The following is a 19,172-nucleotide window of genomic DNA, read 5'->3' as shown; positions in this document are numbered from 1 at the left end:
ATGGATCAGTCTCTATAATTGCCAGGGCAACCATCATGACTAAATAAAGAGCCCCAAACACTGCATTATACATATGCACACATATTGGAGATGGTACGTTGCTTTCAATTACTAGCACCAGCAGCAGACATCAATTTGAATGTAATGTAGGAATCAGAATGGACTTCTTTATTGAAGACATGATCAATATTTGGCATAATGTCAGGCAGGGTAATGATGTAAACGATCGAATCAGGGTTGTGCAAAGTACAGGAGCATGCTGTAAAGAAGGGAAATGTTTGTAATGTATGAAGGACTGAAGTCCTAAACATTTCATATTAAACAAACTAGCTTGAAATGAAGCAAGGTTGTCATGGTAGCCAATTTGCACACAGCAGCATTGTACAAATAGCAACAAGGCCAGCTGGGTTAATTTATATAGCTGTAAGATAAATGGCGATCAGCAGTATGGGAGAATTCTGTATTGTTCTTCAACGAGCTTCAGTGTCCTGAAAGCCCAACATGATGGAATATACTCCATTTGGCTGAATAAAGTGCAGCCGCCACAATTTGAGAAATCCCACAGCACCCAGGACAAAGCAGCCTGTTTGATTGACATACAGTCAACCACCCTCGACATCCACTCCCTTTTCCATAACAGATTGCAGCTGCAGTGTTCCACATTCAGCCAGGGTGCTCTGAATAGACAGGTCAAATGAGAGGCTGTTACCACGAAGCAGGACAAAACAGAGACATTACTCCTGCGAGTTCCCCTCCGAATTGCACACCGAGCTGAATTAGACATGTATCATTGGTTCTTCATCAGCACCAGGTCCAGAAACTGGAACTCTCATCTCAACAGCATCAAGAGGGCACCTTCACTAGGAATGCAGTGGCTCAAGAAGATGGATCACTCCCACCTTCAGATGATGGGCATTAAAAGTTGGCATTGTTAGGGATGATCCGATTCGAAAACAAAATATTAAAAGAAAGCGACAGCAGAACAAGAGAAGAAACAAGAAGACCAACCTGTGCATTTCTGATATTTAATTGTTCTAGAATACTGGGAAGCTAGATACCTCTTTGATGAGATTCCCTGTTATTAAGGGATCTATTTCTCTTATTGCCCATCTGGGGCCGTGATATAAAAAAATGTGAAATCTGTATAAATCTTTGATTTGATCAATTTTAAAAATGAAATTTTTAAAGCCTTTTCTTTATATCTTTCATGGTGCCTCAAAGGTAGTGACTCAGCACATAGTCACTATTGGAATATAGAAAATGTAGAATATAGAAAACTTGCACATTCAATCATTAAATGTGATGTAATATAATGGGGGTGCAGTTGTGGTTCCCAGCTGGGGTGCATTAGTGATTACAGTAAGACTTGAATAACAGAGTTAATTTAGTATCAAAATTCACTGGAAGATTTGAGTTACCAGAAAGGTTGGATAGGCTGGGTTTTTAATTCCCTGGAGCATAGAAGGCTGAGAAGTGATCAAAAAGGAGGGAGACAAGATCATGAAAGACATGGATAAAATGAATGCTCAATCTTCTCCCCCAGGGTAGACAATTTTTGAACTAGAGAGCATAGGTTGAGGGGAGAGGGGAGAAATTTATGGAGGGACCTGAGGGGCAACATTTTTACTTGTCCATATCTGGACAAGCGAGCTACCAGAAGAAACTGTAGAAGCAGGTACCATTATAATGTTCAAAAGACATTTGGACAGATAGGTGGACAGGAAGGGTATAGAAGGATATGAACTAAATGCAGGCAAATGAGACTAATCCTGAAGGCCAAAGAGTCTCTTCTGTCTGGGATGAGGATTACATAATCACTAATTAAACTAATAGGAGCCAAAGGAAATATTTCAGGTGATAAGCAAAGGCTTGGTCAAGAATAAAAAAAGCAATATTGGGAAGGCCATGAGGTTTCATTCAGAGCCACACGTCTTAAAAGTAGAATTTTTTGAGCCCAGACTTTGCAACAGGCCTATTATATTCGTGGGTGTGGGGCAAATTAAAATGAATCCTGGCATTGGAAATAGTACAGAATCAACCACACTCTAGTGCCATGTTGATTCTAGATAAAATAACCACAGCAACCAGGCTGTATGTGTTTGAGACACATTCTTCCAATATCAGTTCATTGCATCCTTTGTAGTTTGACTGACAGATACTCTTAGTAATTATAGACCCTAGACCAGTCCACAGTATTGTGGCTTGCCTTTCCTATTATTTAACCATTGTCAGAATAAGACTCCCTTTTAAACAAAAATGTAGTTAACAATCGACATGATTAAAAAGTGGAGTGATTTTTAACTAAGGCATTCAGTTAATAGTAACTTTGATTAAGTACTTCCCCCACCACTCTGACCATACAGCTGAGTTTGCTGGTTCCCAGTGACAAGGGATCATTTCCAGGTCTATACTGCCACTCAGAGTCAAATGTGGTGAACTGCGCATATCGGATTTTGTTGAACGTTTCCTCATCTAACTTCTAATTTATTCTTTGCAGTGGAGATCTTCTGAACGTACCCATTTTAAAATGAGGATTAAAATCTATTTGCCATTATTTTGCCTCTTTCCCATTGATGAATATCTTTACATTATCCACAACAAAATTATTTTTTTGGTGTTGATGTGAGTTTGATGTCATATGCGGTGCAATACACAAAATATTCCGTCTGGGTACTCTCCAACCAGATGGCATTAACATCGACTTCTTTGGTTCCTTTTAGGTCCCTTCCACATCTCTCTCTCCCTCTCTCCCTCTGACTCTTTTCCTTCAGCTCCTACCCTCTTCCCACTCAGCCCCCCCCACCCATATCCACCTATGACCTCTTGCCTGTTGGCTTGTTCTTCACCCCCTACCCTTTCTTTCCTCCCCCCCTTACCTTTTTATCCAGCCTGCCTGCTTTCTGCTAACACCTTGACGAAGGGTTAAGTTCCAAAATGTTGGTTATATACCTTTATTTCCTATGATGCTGCGTGACCTGCTCTGTTCATCCAGTACTTTTGTGCATTGCCCTATATTAATATCCAAATCATTTATATATGTAATAAATAGCAAGGGTCCAGTACCAATCTCCACACTAGTGTGATTTTCTGTAACAAGGAAATCATTAAATCTACAAAGGCACTAATTACCATACTGAGACAGAGCAGTGGTTCTCAACCTTTTTCTTTCCACTCACATCCCACTTTAAGTAATCTCTGTGATTAGTAAGGGATTGTTTAAGGTGGGATGTGAGTGGGAATGAAAGGTTGAGAATCACTGCTCTAGACCCAACTGCTACTGAAATATTTTGCTTGAGAAAAATGGTCATTGGCTCATTTCCCTTGGAGTTACGAAACTGAGCACATAACGAGTCAATTAGGTACGATTAAAACAGTGGTTTTCAAACTTTTTCTTTCCAACCACATCCAACCTTAAGCAATCCCTTACTAATCACAGAGCACCTATGGAATAAGGAATACTTAAAGTGGTACCTGAGTGGAAAGAAAAAAGTTGAGAACCACTGCACTAGAGAATTCTTCTCAGTGCTGAATGTATGCCATGGATGCTGGTCAATGTATCACAAACACACAATTGAGTTTTCACTAATTTACGAGAAATTGTCGGGAATAATACTCTTAAATTACAAGGGGAACCTTGGACTTTTCTCCTCCTTGGAACTTAGGAGACTCACCACAACCTTTGGTTTATTCACCCAAACCAGAGCAGTCAGGCACTCAAGACTGATCCACTGTACATTCTGAGTAGGGATACATTCAATAATGGATTCAAAGCCTGGAAAATCCAGTGCTGGTTGATAGCAGCACATTTTTTTTGTTTGTTTTTTTTAAAACTTTATTTATTTGTTCAAAATACAGATAATAAGTAACAAATATAACAATAGAAAAAGCATGAACGATATATTTTATATATATATATATATATATATATATATATATAAAAGAAACAAAAAGGAAACCCCCCCCCTTTCAGCCAACTTTCCTAAGGAGAGCCATAAAGAGAAAAAAATAAAGAAAAATTAAGCATACGTATTAAGATCTAATCACTGTAAATCAAAATGTAAATATTCTGAATATAACAACCACTTATTAATTAAAAAACTATAGTTATCACGTGAAACATATGTAATTTTTTCCATTATTAAACAATATTTCATCTCATTAGGCCATCTATTAATATTAATCATATTCGTATCTTTCCACATATTTGCAATACATTTTTTCGCTACAGATAATGCTAAATATACAAAAGCAAGTTGAAATTTATCTAATCCCAGACCTTTCAGAGGTTGCAAACTACCCAATAAAAATACTGTCAGATCTAAAGGTATCTTATACAGGTATTCCAGAAACAATTGTACTTTCTTCCAAAAAGATTGTGTATATATATATATATATATATATATACACACATTTATATATATATATATATATATATACACACATGACCAAACCGCATGAAAAAAAATTCCAACAGCGTTACCACATCTAAAACACAAATCTGATTCATGAAAACCATATTTTTTTTAGCTTTTCAGGTGTTAAATATAATTGATGTAAAAAATTATAATTAATCATTGCATAACGTGCATTTATCAGTCTAGTTACACCATCATAACAAATATCTGACCAATCATCCTCGGAAAAAAGTAAAACCAATCTCTGCTTCCTATTTACCTTTAGATTTATCCCAACCCTTTTTATCCATACCATCCTGTAATATTTGATACATAACTGAAATATAACTCTTCTCTGGTACCTTCATAAGAAAAGTCTCAAATTTAGTCATTTCAGGTAAAGTCATATCTCTACCAAACACATGCTTTACCAAAGATCGAATTTGATAATAAAGAAACAAAGAATTCTTATCAATACCATAACTATCCTTCATCTGATCAAAAGATACTACCTTCTTTAAAACAATCTCCCAAATTTTCCACACCATTAAATCTCCAATGTAATAAACTTCGATTATGTATTGAAAAAGAAATAAGTTGATTATTATACAACGGAGTCAAAGCCGACAATTCACCACTAGAACCTATCATTTTCTTTTTCTTTGTCCATAACTTCATTAAATGTTTTAGTATAGGCACATTATGTTGCTGTAACAAATTTACATTTCATCTAAACAAAAATTGATGTATTTCAAATTCAAAAATATTTGCCATCTCAATTTTGGTCCAACTAGGGGGCTGTTCCAGATCCATCAATGAACTAATAAATTTAAGTTGGGCTGCTTCATAATAATTTTGAAAATGTGGTAAACGTAATCCCCCTAGTTCATATTTTCAAGTTAATTTATTCAAAGCTACTCTCGAAAATTTACCTCTCCATAAAAACTCCCTAACCATTTTATTCAAATCTCGAAAAAAAATATTATCAAGTAAATACGGAATAGATTGAAATAAATATTGTATACATGGAAAAATATTCATCCTAATTGTATTTATTCTACCCAATAAATTAATAGGTAAATCTTTTCATTTAATCAAATCAGTTTTAATTTTTTTTATTAATGGAACATAATTTAATTTATATAAAGATTGATAACTGACATCCATAATTATACCCAAATACTTAATTCGATCTGTCTATTTCAAGTTAAGAATGTTCTTATAAGCTGAATAATCTCCTTCACTCACCGGTAATATTTCGCTTTTTTCCCAATTAACTTTATATCAAGAAAGACGTACATATTGCACCCCTTGAAATGCAAACGTGATCGAGCTGGATTTGTTAGGTACACCAATACATCATCAGCAAATAAATTAATTTTATATTCCTCATCTAAAACTTTCTTATCCTGTATCTGTGTATTCTGTCTTATCATCTGTGCTAAAGGTTCGATCACTAACGCAAACAAAGTTGGTGATAAAGGACAACCTTGATGAGTAGATCGGGTCAGTTTAAACGGTTCCGAAATCAAACCATTCGTCAGTACTCTGGCTACCGGTTTACTATATAAAGCCTTAACCCAACCAGAAAAAAAAGGACCAAACTTAAATTTCTCCAAATCTTTGAACAAAAAATTCCACTCAACTCTATCAAACGCTTTTTCGGCATCTAAAGATATCACCATCGGGTGATCTGAAGATTGTCGAAATCTATTAATCAAACTAATTACATGTAAAATATTATCCGAGGCATATCTATTCTTTATGAAACCTGTTTGATCCATATGGATCAACTTAGGTAAAAACTTAGCTAATCTATTCACCAACATTTTAGCTATAATTTTATAATCTACATTCAATAATGAAATCGGTCTATATGAAGATACTTTCAAAGGATCTCTATCTTTCTCTGAAATTACCGTAATTAAAGCACTAGAACAAGACTCAGGCAATTCATAATGTTCTCCGACCTGGCGTAGTACATCTCCAAACACTGTAGAGAAGTCATCATAAAAGACTTTATAAAATTCGACCGAGAATCCATCATTACCAGGCGATTTACCATTCGGCATTTCCGTCATAGCCATTTTAATTTCCGAGTCAGTAAATGGTGCTTCCAACTCCTGTATATCTACATCCTCTAATGTTGGTAAGTTCAATTGTGATAGAAAAAGATCAATCGATCCGTTTTCTTGCTTTCCATCAAATGTATATAATTTTTTATAAAATGAATAAAATTCATCATTAATCTCGCGAGGTTTATACGTAATAAACGAATTCCATCTAACAGCATTAAGAGTCCTCGAAACCTGTTCTTTCTTTAATTGCCATGCCAATAACCATACCATATAACCATATACGGAGCGGAACCTTATGTGCTTTCTCTCCCCATTCATAATATCGTTGTTTAGTCCTATTAATCATACACTCAAATTGATAAGATTGCAAAGTATTATATTCCAAATTCAACCTAGACAATTCTATTTTCTGATCTTCTGTAACGTCTCTCTGAAATTCCTTTTCTAACTCACTAATCCATTTCTCTAACTCAAGACTCTGATTTAATTGATTCTTTTTATAATTTTAGAAGTATAACTAATTATTTGTCCTCTCAAATAAGCTTTCATAGCGTCCCATACTACAAATTTACTTTGAACAGAATTAGAATTTTCTTTCAAAAAAATTAATTTGTTCTTTCAAAAAATCAATAAATTCCACATTTTTAAAAAAACTTTATTTAAGATTTTATAACATGAATAACATATAGGATTACATTTAATAAAATTAAGAATAAAATAATAAAATTACAATACAGTATCAGTAATCTAAATAAACTATCCCCTCCCCAATAATTATTACACATTAATAACCCAACTCAAATTAGTCCAACCCTCCCTTTCACCCCAAAATAAAGAGTGAAGAATTAATAAAGTTAATAATATATGTGAGAAAAAAAACCCACTTACAAAAAAAAACAAAAACATAACCGATTAAAATACTAACAAAAAGAAAAGTAATTAATACTAAGATATCAGACTTAAAAAATATATTTAAATCAAACTTAAATGCATATATTTAACAAATGGAGTTAAGATGAAACATATATTTAACTCAAACTTAATATAAAAAATTAGTAAAGTTAGTAACATTATCTATCAAAAATTCTTAAACAATAATCAATTCTTAAAAAAAAAATTGTAGCATGAAAAAAAGATGAAAAAAAACTTCCTCTATAGAGATAAACCTTCACCAAATATCAACTAACTTCACATCTATCATCATATTAGTCACATAAACCACCATCTTAAAACAAAATTAAACCTCATTAAGCATTGTACAATTCAATTTTAGTACTCTTCCACCATTTTTCCCTTTTACTCTTGAATAGTTATCCAATAAAAGCTCCAATACCACATTTAAATATCCCCAATCATTACATTAAAATTCAGATATCCAAATAATAAAAACACATTTACAACGAAATCTATATCTTCAACAAGTGGAGCATAAACCACAAACAAAATTCAAGCCTCATTAAGAATTGTACAATTCAATTTATAACTTTCACCATTATTCCCTTCGTTCTATAATTAAAATAGCAAAATAATATACACCAGAATTACCACTCCTTTCACCTTAAAGTAAATTCCACATTTTTTAACAGCATTATATTAAACCTCCAACGATAAGCCACTTGAACTTTTTCAGAAGTTATATATGTAAAGTATAACAAAGAATGATCAGAAATCACCCTACTTTTATATTCCGCTTGTTGTATTTTCCCCTGTAGATGTGCCGATACTAAAAAAAAGTCAATCCTTGAAAATTATTCATGTCGAGCTGAATAAAAGGAGAAATCCTTCTCTGTCGGGTTAAGACGTCTCCAAATATCACTAAATTAAGATCTTTCATCAACGCTTGAACCTGAACTGCCATTTTAGATTTCTTAACTTTCTTCGGAGACTTATCCAATAAAGGTTTCAAAACACAATTAAAATCACCACCAATTAAAACATTCTCATTAGCCTGACTCAGATATAGAAATGCATCCGAAATAAATGTTTCATCATCTTCATTTGGGGCATAAATATTAAGTAAAGTCCAAAAATCACTAAAAATCTTACAATTTAATTTAAGATACATCCTGCCTTTTCCTCCATTGATTGTAATTCAAAAGATAAATTCTTATGTATCAAAATTGCTACACCTTTAGGCCTGGAATTAAATAAGGAAGAATATACATGTCCTACCCAATCCCTCTTCAATTTCATACTTTCTTTGACATTCAGATGTGTTTCTTGTAAAAAAGCGACATCAATTTTCATTTTCTTAATATACGCCAAAATACGATTACGCTTAATCATACTGTTTAAACCCTGAACATTAAAAGTAGCAAAATTCAACTTTGATATATCCACTAATATTACTAAAAACTAACAAAATCGATATATAAAGATTCAAATCAACATAAATAGGCCCTCCAATAGGAGAAAATGAAACCACAAATTAGAAATTAAATAAAATAAAATTTTAAAAAATTTAAAAAAAAAGTAAAAAAAAAAACCCCAAACGAAAACTACCAAGAGGTAGTAATCCCCAAACAAAACTTGGGTGTGGATCACCCACCAGTGGCTGATGACTAATAGATCATAGAGCAAATCTCTCTCTCCCCAGCCAAACAAAGAATGACAACAAAATATCATAATGACATAAAAATAAATTAAGAATAATAAAGTTCTTCTATTCATCCAAGAGATTCCAAACTCGGTGACCCCATTTCAAGAGGAATTGGACTCTTTCCATTCGCATTTCTCCCATTTCTTCCATTTCCAGGACAACAAGTTTTTTCTTTAGGAGACAATGGTGGACTACGTCTTTGTCCTCTTACATCTGGCAACGAATCAGCAAAACTCATTGCTTCACGCTCATTCTCAAAAAACCGAGATTGAAAGTCTCCACAAAACACCTTCAACACTGCCGGATAGCGAAAAGTAGATTTATAGCCTTTACGCCACAAAACTTCTTTAACTGGATTAAATTGACGCCGACGCTGAATAGCCTCTTGATTCAAATCAGGATAGAAAAAAACTCTACTATTCTGAATCATTAACGGAGCTTGTCGTTGTCTCGCATTTTGCACTGCTAGACGAAGTATCGTTTCTCTGTCCAAATAATTCAAACATCAGATTATCACGGGTCTCGGTGGTTGACCAGGCAGAGGTCTTCTTCTTAAGGCTCTATGAGCTCTTTCCAATACCAGACCTCCAGAGAAAAATTCCTGCCCCGGTATTTGTGGAATCCATTTGGTAAAAAAACGAAGAGGATCCTGTTCTTCCATACCTTCTGGTAAACCAACAATCTTCACATTATTCCTTCTACTTTGATTCTCCAAATAATCTACTTTCCTCTCTAACTCCCGCTCACGTTCTCGCAATTCTTTAATGGATTTTTCCACCTCCAACACTTTTTCTGTATTAGAAGCCACTTGTTGTTGACATTCCAAAAAAGCAGCCTGAATTTTTTTTTTAAATCTTCACAAGATGCTTCCACACGTATTTTAACTATATTCAGTTCTAAACTTATCCTTTGAGTCATTTCATTCATTATAGGCTGGATGATAGCGTTTAGCTGTTTACATTGTAATTCAGAAAAGCTCAACCCTGCTTTCTCTAACATAGTGGCAGAACCAGGTAACTGCAGATCCTGCTGCATCTCAACAGTTTAACAGTTTTACTGTGGGTCTGGACTCCCAGCGACGGCACCCCGACTTCCTCAGGGGGTCGACGCTGGTCTCCCCCCGCAACCCGTTGTTTCAAAAACTCACGAAAGAGATCAAGATATTCAGATTGGAATACTTCCTGAGGCATTTCAACCAATGGAGTCGTCTTCTTTCATGCTCCCTCCGTTAAAGTCGGCAAGCTGCCAGGATCGGGATCCACTTCGGATCACGCAACTTCCTCCTGAGAACGGATAATTCCAGCGATGTCCTTCTCCTGGTGAGTAGTAGTCATTTTTTCAGCTCCCACAGGCAATTGTTGTGGCTTAGGCATGGAAGAAATTAAAGCTGAAGTTGTAGCAGGCTGTTTAGGCCCTAAATCTTCAGCACTCCGAAAATGTAGTTTCTTCTGCACTTGAGGTTTAATCTTTTTACCATTAATGGCCATAACAGTTCCTTGGTACTTTAAACTAAGTTTTAAAAAATTTAAACTTGAAACCAAAGACTTAAAAATGGGTTCTTAAAAGTCTGGCCAGAGAGGTCGAGATTACATGTCCAGACTATACGCCATCTTGCCACGCCCCCGATAGCAGCACGTTAACGAGAATGTGGAGAGGTGAGTGTGTCACGGTGATTTTTTATTAAAAGCCACCATTGATCACTGTGGTTATCACAGAATATTGAAACATCTGTGGAACTGTATCTAGCAAAGAAGCAATATCTTAGAGGATAAAACAGAAACTATTGAGAATAGATTTTTTTCTGTGTGCCTTTTAATGATCTATTGTGCAAGGCCCTACCCAATGTAGCAACAAAGGCAAATTGACAGAAGTTCCAAAACTGATCTATAATCCTTGCTGAATCAGCTCCTCTCATGCCAGGAAGAATTAGGAAATGGAACACACTTTAAGAGTCTTATTCCTGATTATGACAGGTGTGTCCTAGTGGAGAGGATCAATCTGATTCACACAGTTAAAACTCTCATAATTCTTGCTCTCAACTTAAACAAGGAAACCTATATTCACAGATGTAGCTAAGATCCATCCCTGTGAAAGAGAGAATTTTTAAAAATTACTTAAATATTTTACATTAAGACTAAATATTCCCAACTGCACTCACAATTGATCGCTTGTTATTCCATTAAACCATCTGTTGTAAAATTCTTTAACTTTCATGAGTGATTTTTCAGTTAAGTCCCAGGTTTCATCCCATTTATTTTTCTCTGGACTGGTGTAGGTCATCATATTTTCTGTGTATTGCAATAAGGATTTCAAGAATCTGCAGAACAAAAAGTATTTATTGCAAAGAGGTAAATGTAATTCATTCAATCAAACCATGTAGTCAGAAATGGTACAGTCATCATAGAATGAGTAGAGCCGCTGACTCTCTGTTCCAGTGACCAAGGTTCAATCTTGATTTCTGGTGCTATCTGTGTAGAGTTTGCATGTTCTCCCCCTGATCATGTGTGTTTCTTCCATCCCCAAAACATCTATTAATTGGAATGTGATCTTAATGTGTAGGCAAGTGAAAGTGATAAAATTCAGGGCAGTTGAGGGTGGGGGAGGGAGGAAAGAGAAATAATTAACGAGAATGTGAAGAGGATAAACAAATTTAGGGTAGGATTAGTGTAAAACAATTAGGTGTCTGTTGGACACTGTGGACCCATTTACCAAAGGTCCTCTTATGTACTGTAACTCTTTATGACAATGTATGCTGAAATGTTTCATGCTTGCTTAGTATTTGTGGCACTTAAGGATATTTTATGGTTCATGCTTTACTAAATATTTTGATCTAATTGCCTCATGCTTTAACCAAAATGGATGAATATAGATCTTAGGAAGCAATTTTTTAAAGAGGGTAGAGCCCACTGTAAGAAAGGGTTCTTCTCAACAATTTCAATTTGTGCAGGTCCTTTCATGTAAAAAAAACTAGCCCAACTTATACCTGAAAGCCTCACACAAACATCATCAAACAATACATTTCACAAGTTGGCGAGTGAAGTAGAGGCTTGAGAGGAGTGAGAGGCAGAAGTTTAAGTGGGGAAATCTAAAGCTTAGGTTCAAGACAACTGAAAAATAAGCAGCCGGATCAGAATCAGAATCAGAATTTATTGTCATGAACAAGTCATGAAATTCGGTGTTTTGGGGCAGCCTCACAGTGCAAACGTATATATTATAACCATCTTATGACATTACTTTAAAAAATAAATAAATAATAACAATTATAGTGGATGAAAAGTAAGGCAGTGTCTTTGGTTCATTGATTATTCAGGAATCTGATGGCAGCGGGAAAGAAGCTGCCCTTGTGTCACTGAGTGTTCGTCTTTAGGCTCCTGTACCTTTTCCCCGATGGTAGTGAGTGAAGAGGCCATGGCCTGGATGTTGTGGGTCTTTGAGGATAGAGTTCTTTTATAAGACACCACCTCATGTAGATGTCCTCGATGGAATGAAGTCTGGTGTCTGATGTCGTAGGCTGAGTTAACAACCCTCTGGAGTTTATCCTTGTCCTGAGAGTTGGCGCCTCCATACCAGGCAGTGATGCAACCAGCCAGAATGCTCTCCACAGTACACCAGTTGAAGTTTATAAGAGTCTTCAGTGACACACCGAACCACCTCAGACACCTCACAAAGTATAGCCGCTGGCAAGCCTTCTTTGTGATTGCATCAACAAGAAGGATCCAGGACAGATCGTCCGAGATGTGGACAACCAGGAATTTGAAGATCTTGACCCTCTCCACTACTGAGCCCTCGATGAGGACTAGGTCATGTTCTCCTGACTTCCTCCTGAAGTCCACAATCATCTCCTTGGTTTTGCTGACGTTGGGTGCAAGGTTGTTATCATTAAACCGTTCACAAGCTGATCTATCTCCCTCCTGTACGCTTTCCCATTGACGTTTGTGATTCTGCCGACAACTGTGGTGTCATCGGCAAACTTGTAAATGACATTGGAATTGCGCCTGGTCACTCAGTCATGGGTGTATAAGGAGTAGAGCAGTGGGCTAAGCACGCATCCTTGGGGTGCGTCTGTATTGATGATCAATGAGGAGGAGACGTTGTTTCCAATTCATACTGACTATGGTCTTCCGATGAGAAAGTCAAGGATCAGAGTGAGGTACAGAGGCCTAAAGTTTGTAATTTCTTGACTAGAATGGAGGGAATAATGATATTGAAGGCTGAGCTGCAGTCTATGAAGAGCAGCCATATGTATGAATTGCTGTTTTCAAGATCCAGAGCTTATTGATGAAGACTGATGATAGCCCTCTTAGAATTATAGATGTGATGGAAGAGAATTTTGTCCAATTAATGACACCAAGTCCTTTGTCATCACACTGTAAAAAAAGGAAGAATTCTCCTACTGGCAAGTACAAGTGTCAAAGGAATCAAAATTAATCAAGTATTTTAAATTTGTTGAAAGAATGGGTGCTTCTTTATCGTCTTTTCTACCACCATCTCTGCCCTTACCACCTCTCAGTAGGGAGCAAGGAATACATGTTAGTGAAAAGAGAAAGTTAACTGCTTCTTCCCACTGTGTCCAGAAAACCAACTCACCACTTTCCCTTCAAATCACACGTTGGGAATAAACCTCTAAGGGATATGAGGAAAATACAGGCTAATAGGATGAGGTAGGCAACTTGGTCAGCATGGACAAGATGGGCCAAAAGGCCCATTTCTAAGCTGTATAACCATGATCTCCATTTCTTCATCATCACTGGGTTGCACAAGACATTTCCAGGACTATAGGAAAAGTTTGACCACCTTGATTGCAAAGAGGGATAGGCAAGAAAGCCTAAATGATTTCTTATTTTGTAGTTCAAATATGCTGAGATTTATTTCATTGGGAGCAAATTCAAGGAGAAGACTCATTTTCATGATCTCAGACGTTTTAGGGATATACAAGAGTGTAAAAATTAGAAGCAGAAATAGCCATCAACTTGCTCTGCCATTTAATAAAGCATTAATTGATCTTTTATCTTGGCACAATGGTCTATAACTTCCATATATGTCAATTCACCTTGTTTGAATATAATGTGAGTGAGCATGCACATGCCTCTGGGCCAGATTCCAACCAGTCTCATTCCGTCTCTATTTCTCTACAATCTATTTTCATTTGATTTTTTTTGCCACTTGTGTGCACACAAGAGTAATTCACACTGCCTGATTAATCTGCCAGCACATCTGTAGAATGTGGAACCAAGTGGACAATCCAGCAGGAAACCAACATTCACAGGCAGAATGCACAAACTCCATTCAAACACCCATGGTTATGATTGAACCAAAGCCCCTAGAACTAGGAGACAGCAGTTATACCAGGTGTACCGTCACTACTTCCCCTGGCAGCACAGTCCTGATTCAAGCTACTTGCTGCATAAAAGTATTTCCTCACTAGTTTTCATTCTCCCAACCAAATTTTCTGGTCCCATTTACAATCTAATCTTTTATCATTTTCAATACCTGCAATAGATCTATTTGTAATCTCTTCTGTTCCAGAACCTAATACAATTTATCCGGACAACTCCCAGAAGAAATTTAAAGTTAATTATAAGTAGAATCAACAAAACAAAACAAAACTAGACATTTACCATTAGCATTTCCCATCTGTATCCATAGACTGCATCGCAAAGGGTCAATATCAGGTCAGTTTGCATTTTGTTTTATTTATATATCAATTATATATTTTGGGTCCCTGTACATTAGATACATAAAATTAATGAAATATATGAGCCCACTGATGAGGCAACATAGTCTGAGGTACTTACTTTAAATAAATGTAGCTTTTTGAAGAATCCATTTCGCTCATCTGACGTATATTGAGCAGTTCCACTGTTACTAGTAGAGTAATTATGCTGAAGGTAGAGTGCAAATACTCAATACTACAAGACAAAAGAGTATCCAATTCTGACCGTTTGAATGCAACAGGCAGTGTAGCACAACACATTACACCTGACTTGCAAATATTGCTTCTCCTCATTGTTGTTTGGTCAACGTGTTGACATTCCTGAACATGGAAGTACTTGTCTACCAGTGAATCAAGGCTAATTTCTTTGTTCATATTTAAAGGCAAAGAGTGACATGTATTAAATGTTGGATTTGCCACAAGAAATCATTTGAGTGAAAATGAAAAGATGGAAAGAAGTTGCCTTTATCAGAAATTCAATTCATTAGCTAGGTTTTAACATTAGAGCTGAACTATACATGAAGTATATTTGGGGTGTTCCATTGTCAAGAAGGGAGCTTCTGAATTTCATAACTAGACTTTTACAAAAGTTTAAAGCATCTTTGCACATAAGCAACGTAGGAAACTCTCACCTGCCCAACATCCGGAGATAATTCTGCCTCTGGCGTGATCGGAGTGATCTGTTCAACCATTGTTGGTAACGAGTTGCAGCGCCACTTGTGACGTGCTCTGAAACAGTCAGGCACTGAAAGACCACCTTCCTCAGCAGGGCCACCACTTCCAAAACAATCCGAGGACAATACAAAGTGGATATGGAGCTGGCCAGCAGCTTCGTTACCAGGTGAAGTTGCCTGAGGTGGAAAGAACAATCCTCAGTGAAGACAATGCACCAAGCATGAAAAGCTTGAGAAGATTACATTAAAAACTTTCATTTATATAGAATCTTTAACACTGTAGAGTGTATTTTAGGGTAGTTATTGAATTAAATGTTATATTAAAATAGATAAAGGTGACAGAGTAATAATTTGTTTTTATCCTTTCAAAAAAAGGCAGATTTTCCCACAGCATACTCCATTTGCCAAATTTGCCCACTCATCCAACCTACCTATATCCCATTGTAATCCATCAAAGGATCTTTAACCCAAACATGTCGTTTCATTTTTCAGATAGTTTCTGATCTTTTGAGTGTTTGCAGCATTTTTAATTTTTTTAATATATTTCTAATTTACAGCATCTTCATATATTTTTTTCATTTTTTCTTTTCTAGATTGTGTGTCTCCCTTAGCACTTGCTAACCCAGATACCTTTGTGTCACAGACAAATCGGGCTACTGTACCCTTGATTCCATCATTAATACAGATTGTATATCACAAGATCACAAGACCAAGGTACAGAAGCAGCCACTAGGCCCATTGAGTCTGTCCGTAAATCTACACTAAGCTACTCTACACTAGTTCCAATTCCCGGCCTTTTCCCCATATCCCTTGATGAGATACTTGTCTATTCCTTGTTTAAATATTCCCAGTGATATGGCTTCCACTGCTGTATGCGGCAGTGAGCTCCACAAATCCACGACCCTCTGGCTAAAGAAATTCTTCCTAATCTCTGTTATGGACAGCCTCTAATTTTCAGACGATGACCCCTTGTCCTCGATTCACCCACCAAGAGAAACATCTTAACTGCATCCACCCTATCTAAATCTTTCAAAATATGAAATGCCTCTATGAGATCTCCTCTCATTCTCCTCTACTCCAACAAATACAACCCAAGAGTGCCAAATGCTCCTCGTACATTAGCCCTTGCATTCCGGGAATCATCCTAGTAAATCTCCTCTGCACCCTCTCTAACAACATCACATCCTTTCTAAGATAGGGGGTCCAAAACTCCACACAGTACTCCAAATGAGGCTCCATAGAGCCTCATCAACTCCTCTTTACTCTTCTACACTATTCCTCTTGAAATGAATCCCAACATAGCATCCACTTTCTTCACTACCAATCCCACCTGGTCATTGACTTTTAGGTTTCCCTGCATGAGGACACCCAGGTCCATCTGAGGTCTGAATTTTCACCCCATCCAAATAGTATTCTGTCTGTTCGTTTCCACTACCAAAATGTACAACTGTACATTTCTCTATGTTAAATCTCATCTGCCATAATTTTGCCCAGTCTCCTAATTTGTCTATATCCTTCTACAACTTTACGGTTTCTACTACACTTCCTACTCCGCCACTTACCTTGGTGTCATCCGCAAATCTGGCCGCAAAACCATTCATACCACAATCCAAATCATTAATATAAATTGTAAACAGCAGCAGCCCCAATACTGACCCCTGCGGAACACCACTAGTTACAGGCAGCCATCCAGAACGGGAACCTTTAATTTCAACCCTTTGCTTCTTGCCTATCAGACACTTATCCAGTTTAATAACTTCCCCGTAATTCCATGGACCCTCATCTTATTTAGCAGCCTAATATGCGGCACCTTATCAAAAGCCTTTAGAAAATCTAAATAGATAACATCCACAGCCTCTCCTTTGTCTATCCTACTTGAGATGTCTTCAAAAAACTCTAATAGGTTAGCCAGGCAGGATCTACCCTTTTAAAAACCATGCTGACTTGGACCTATCCTGTCATGCATCTCTAGGTATTTCATCACTTCATCCTTGAGGATTGATTCTAATATCTTCCCAACCACCGATGTCAGACTAATCGGCCTATAGTTTCCTTTTTTATGTCTCCCACCTTTCTTAAAAAAGAACCACATTTGTGACCTTCCAATCTTCTGGAATCTCTCCAGAGTCTATCGATTTCTGGAAGATCATCGCCAATGGATCTACAATCTCCAAAGATGCACCTCATCTGGCCCAGGAGATTTATCAATCTTTAATCCGTTTAGTTTGCCGAGCACACTTTCTCGAGTAACCCTAACTGAATCTAACTCTACTCCCTGAAGCCTCTGACTCCGGGATATTACTAATGTCTTCCACGGTAAAGACAGACGCAAAATATTGATTAAGCTCCTCTGCCATCTCTTTATAACCCATTACAATTTCTCCCAGCATCATTTTCTATAGGTCCTATGTCAACATGTGTCTCTCTTTTATTTCTTCTCTATTTGAAAAAGCTCTTAGTATCCTTAGTATAATAGAGGCCCCAGCACCAATGTCTATAGCACACCAACAGCAACTGACCACCAATCCAAAAAATGATCCGTTTATCCTGTCTCAGTTTTGTGTAAGTCAGCCAATCCCCAATTGATACATTAGAACCAAATCTTAACTTGTGCAATAACCATTGAGGTTACAGAATGTTTTCAGAATTATACCAAGTAGAGTCCCTGCTGGTTACAACTTCAAAAGAACAAACAAATTTATCAAACATCATTTCCCTTTCATAAAACAATCTGCTTGACTGTCTTGTAATTTTCCAAATATTCAACTCCAATCTTCTCATTAGCTATCCGGCACCTCCAAGCTACTTACATCAGTAGGACTGCACAGTGACCGTGCCATCAAGCTTATTGCAAATCAGCATCATGTGTTCTAAACAATCACAAGGAAACAATCAACAATTTCAAGGACATCATACTTACTCTTCAGCTGACAAATGTTGTGATATATTCAGTTCTTCATCGTAGACTGGCTGTAGTCTTTTCATTAAGTATGAAACAAGTTCCTCCACAAGGCAACCAGAAATATTTTGCATTCTTGGTCCTGAGCTGCAGTAATGTGGTGGGGGGAGGGTAGACAGTAGACAATAGTCAATAGGAGCTGGAGTAGGCCCTTCGGCCCGTCAAGCCAGCACCACCATTTTACAGATCATGGCTGATCACTACCATCAGTACCCCTTTCCAGCCTTATCCCCATAACCCTTAACTCCATTTTGATCTTCAGTTTATTTATCTGAACATTAATTTTACATTCAATAAAATTATATTCAGTATATTCACCATATTCTACTTATGCATTAAAATATTTCCTCTGAGAAGAGGTTATACAGCTCAAAATCTAAGTTTATCTTTTATTTCACTGACATGCAATTTTGATTAAACGGAAAGACAATATTCCACCTACACAATGGTTAAGTGATATTATATGTTATCTAAGTCTAGAAAAAAATTAGATATGCTCTTCAAGACTTAAATATCAACTTCCAAAAGACATAGGGCCCCATTTATGGACTATTATCACAACCTTAAAAAATTAGGGTGCTTAGATGCTCTGGTGCTGTGCTGTCTGGACAGACTGGTGTCATTTGATTCCCATGTAATTTTTTAACCTTGCTTTTTGATTGAGGGGGTTTTGATTTATAAGGTTTTTTTATTTTCTTTTTTTGCTTGGGATTTTCATTCTTTTGACTTTGATAATAGATAACCTGTTCAACTGT

General features: G+C 36.6%; 1 protein-coding gene across 8 annotated transcripts in view; it reads right to left on the bottom strand.

Moving 5' to 3' along the window:
- Positions 1-19,172, bottom strand: part of LOC138760342 (endoplasmic reticulum membrane-associated RNA degradation protein-like) — a 157,987-nt gene that overhangs the window by 13,636 nt on the left and 125,179 nt on the right. For 7 of the 8 annotated variants that reach the window (XM_069930796.1, XM_069930795.1, XM_069930800.1 and 4 more), the window contains 4 exons: positions 18,379-18,504; positions 15,417-15,635; positions 14,867-14,980; positions 11,230-11,388 (listed from right to left, as the gene is read on the bottom strand). In XM_069930796.1, coding sequence (XP_069786897.1) covers positions 11,230-11,388; positions 14,867-14,980; positions 15,417-15,635; positions 18,379-18,504 — 618 coding nt within the window. The remainder of the gene's footprint in view (positions 1-11,229; positions 11,389-14,866; positions 14,981-15,416; positions 15,636-18,378; positions 18,505-19,172) is intronic. The other variant, XM_069930802.1, reaches the window with a different exon arrangement.

The sequence above is a fragment of the Narcine bancroftii genome, chromosome 4 (assembly GCF_036971445.1).
Source record: "Narcine bancroftii isolate sNarBan1 chromosome 4, sNarBan1.hap1, whole genome shotgun sequence".
In the NCBI taxonomy this organism is placed as follows: domain Eukaryota; kingdom Metazoa; phylum Chordata; class Chondrichthyes; order Torpediniformes; family Narcinidae; genus Narcine; species Narcine bancroftii.
The sequence above is the reverse complement of the archived record's forward strand: the minus strand, read 5'-3'. Positions and strand labels throughout refer to the sequence as shown.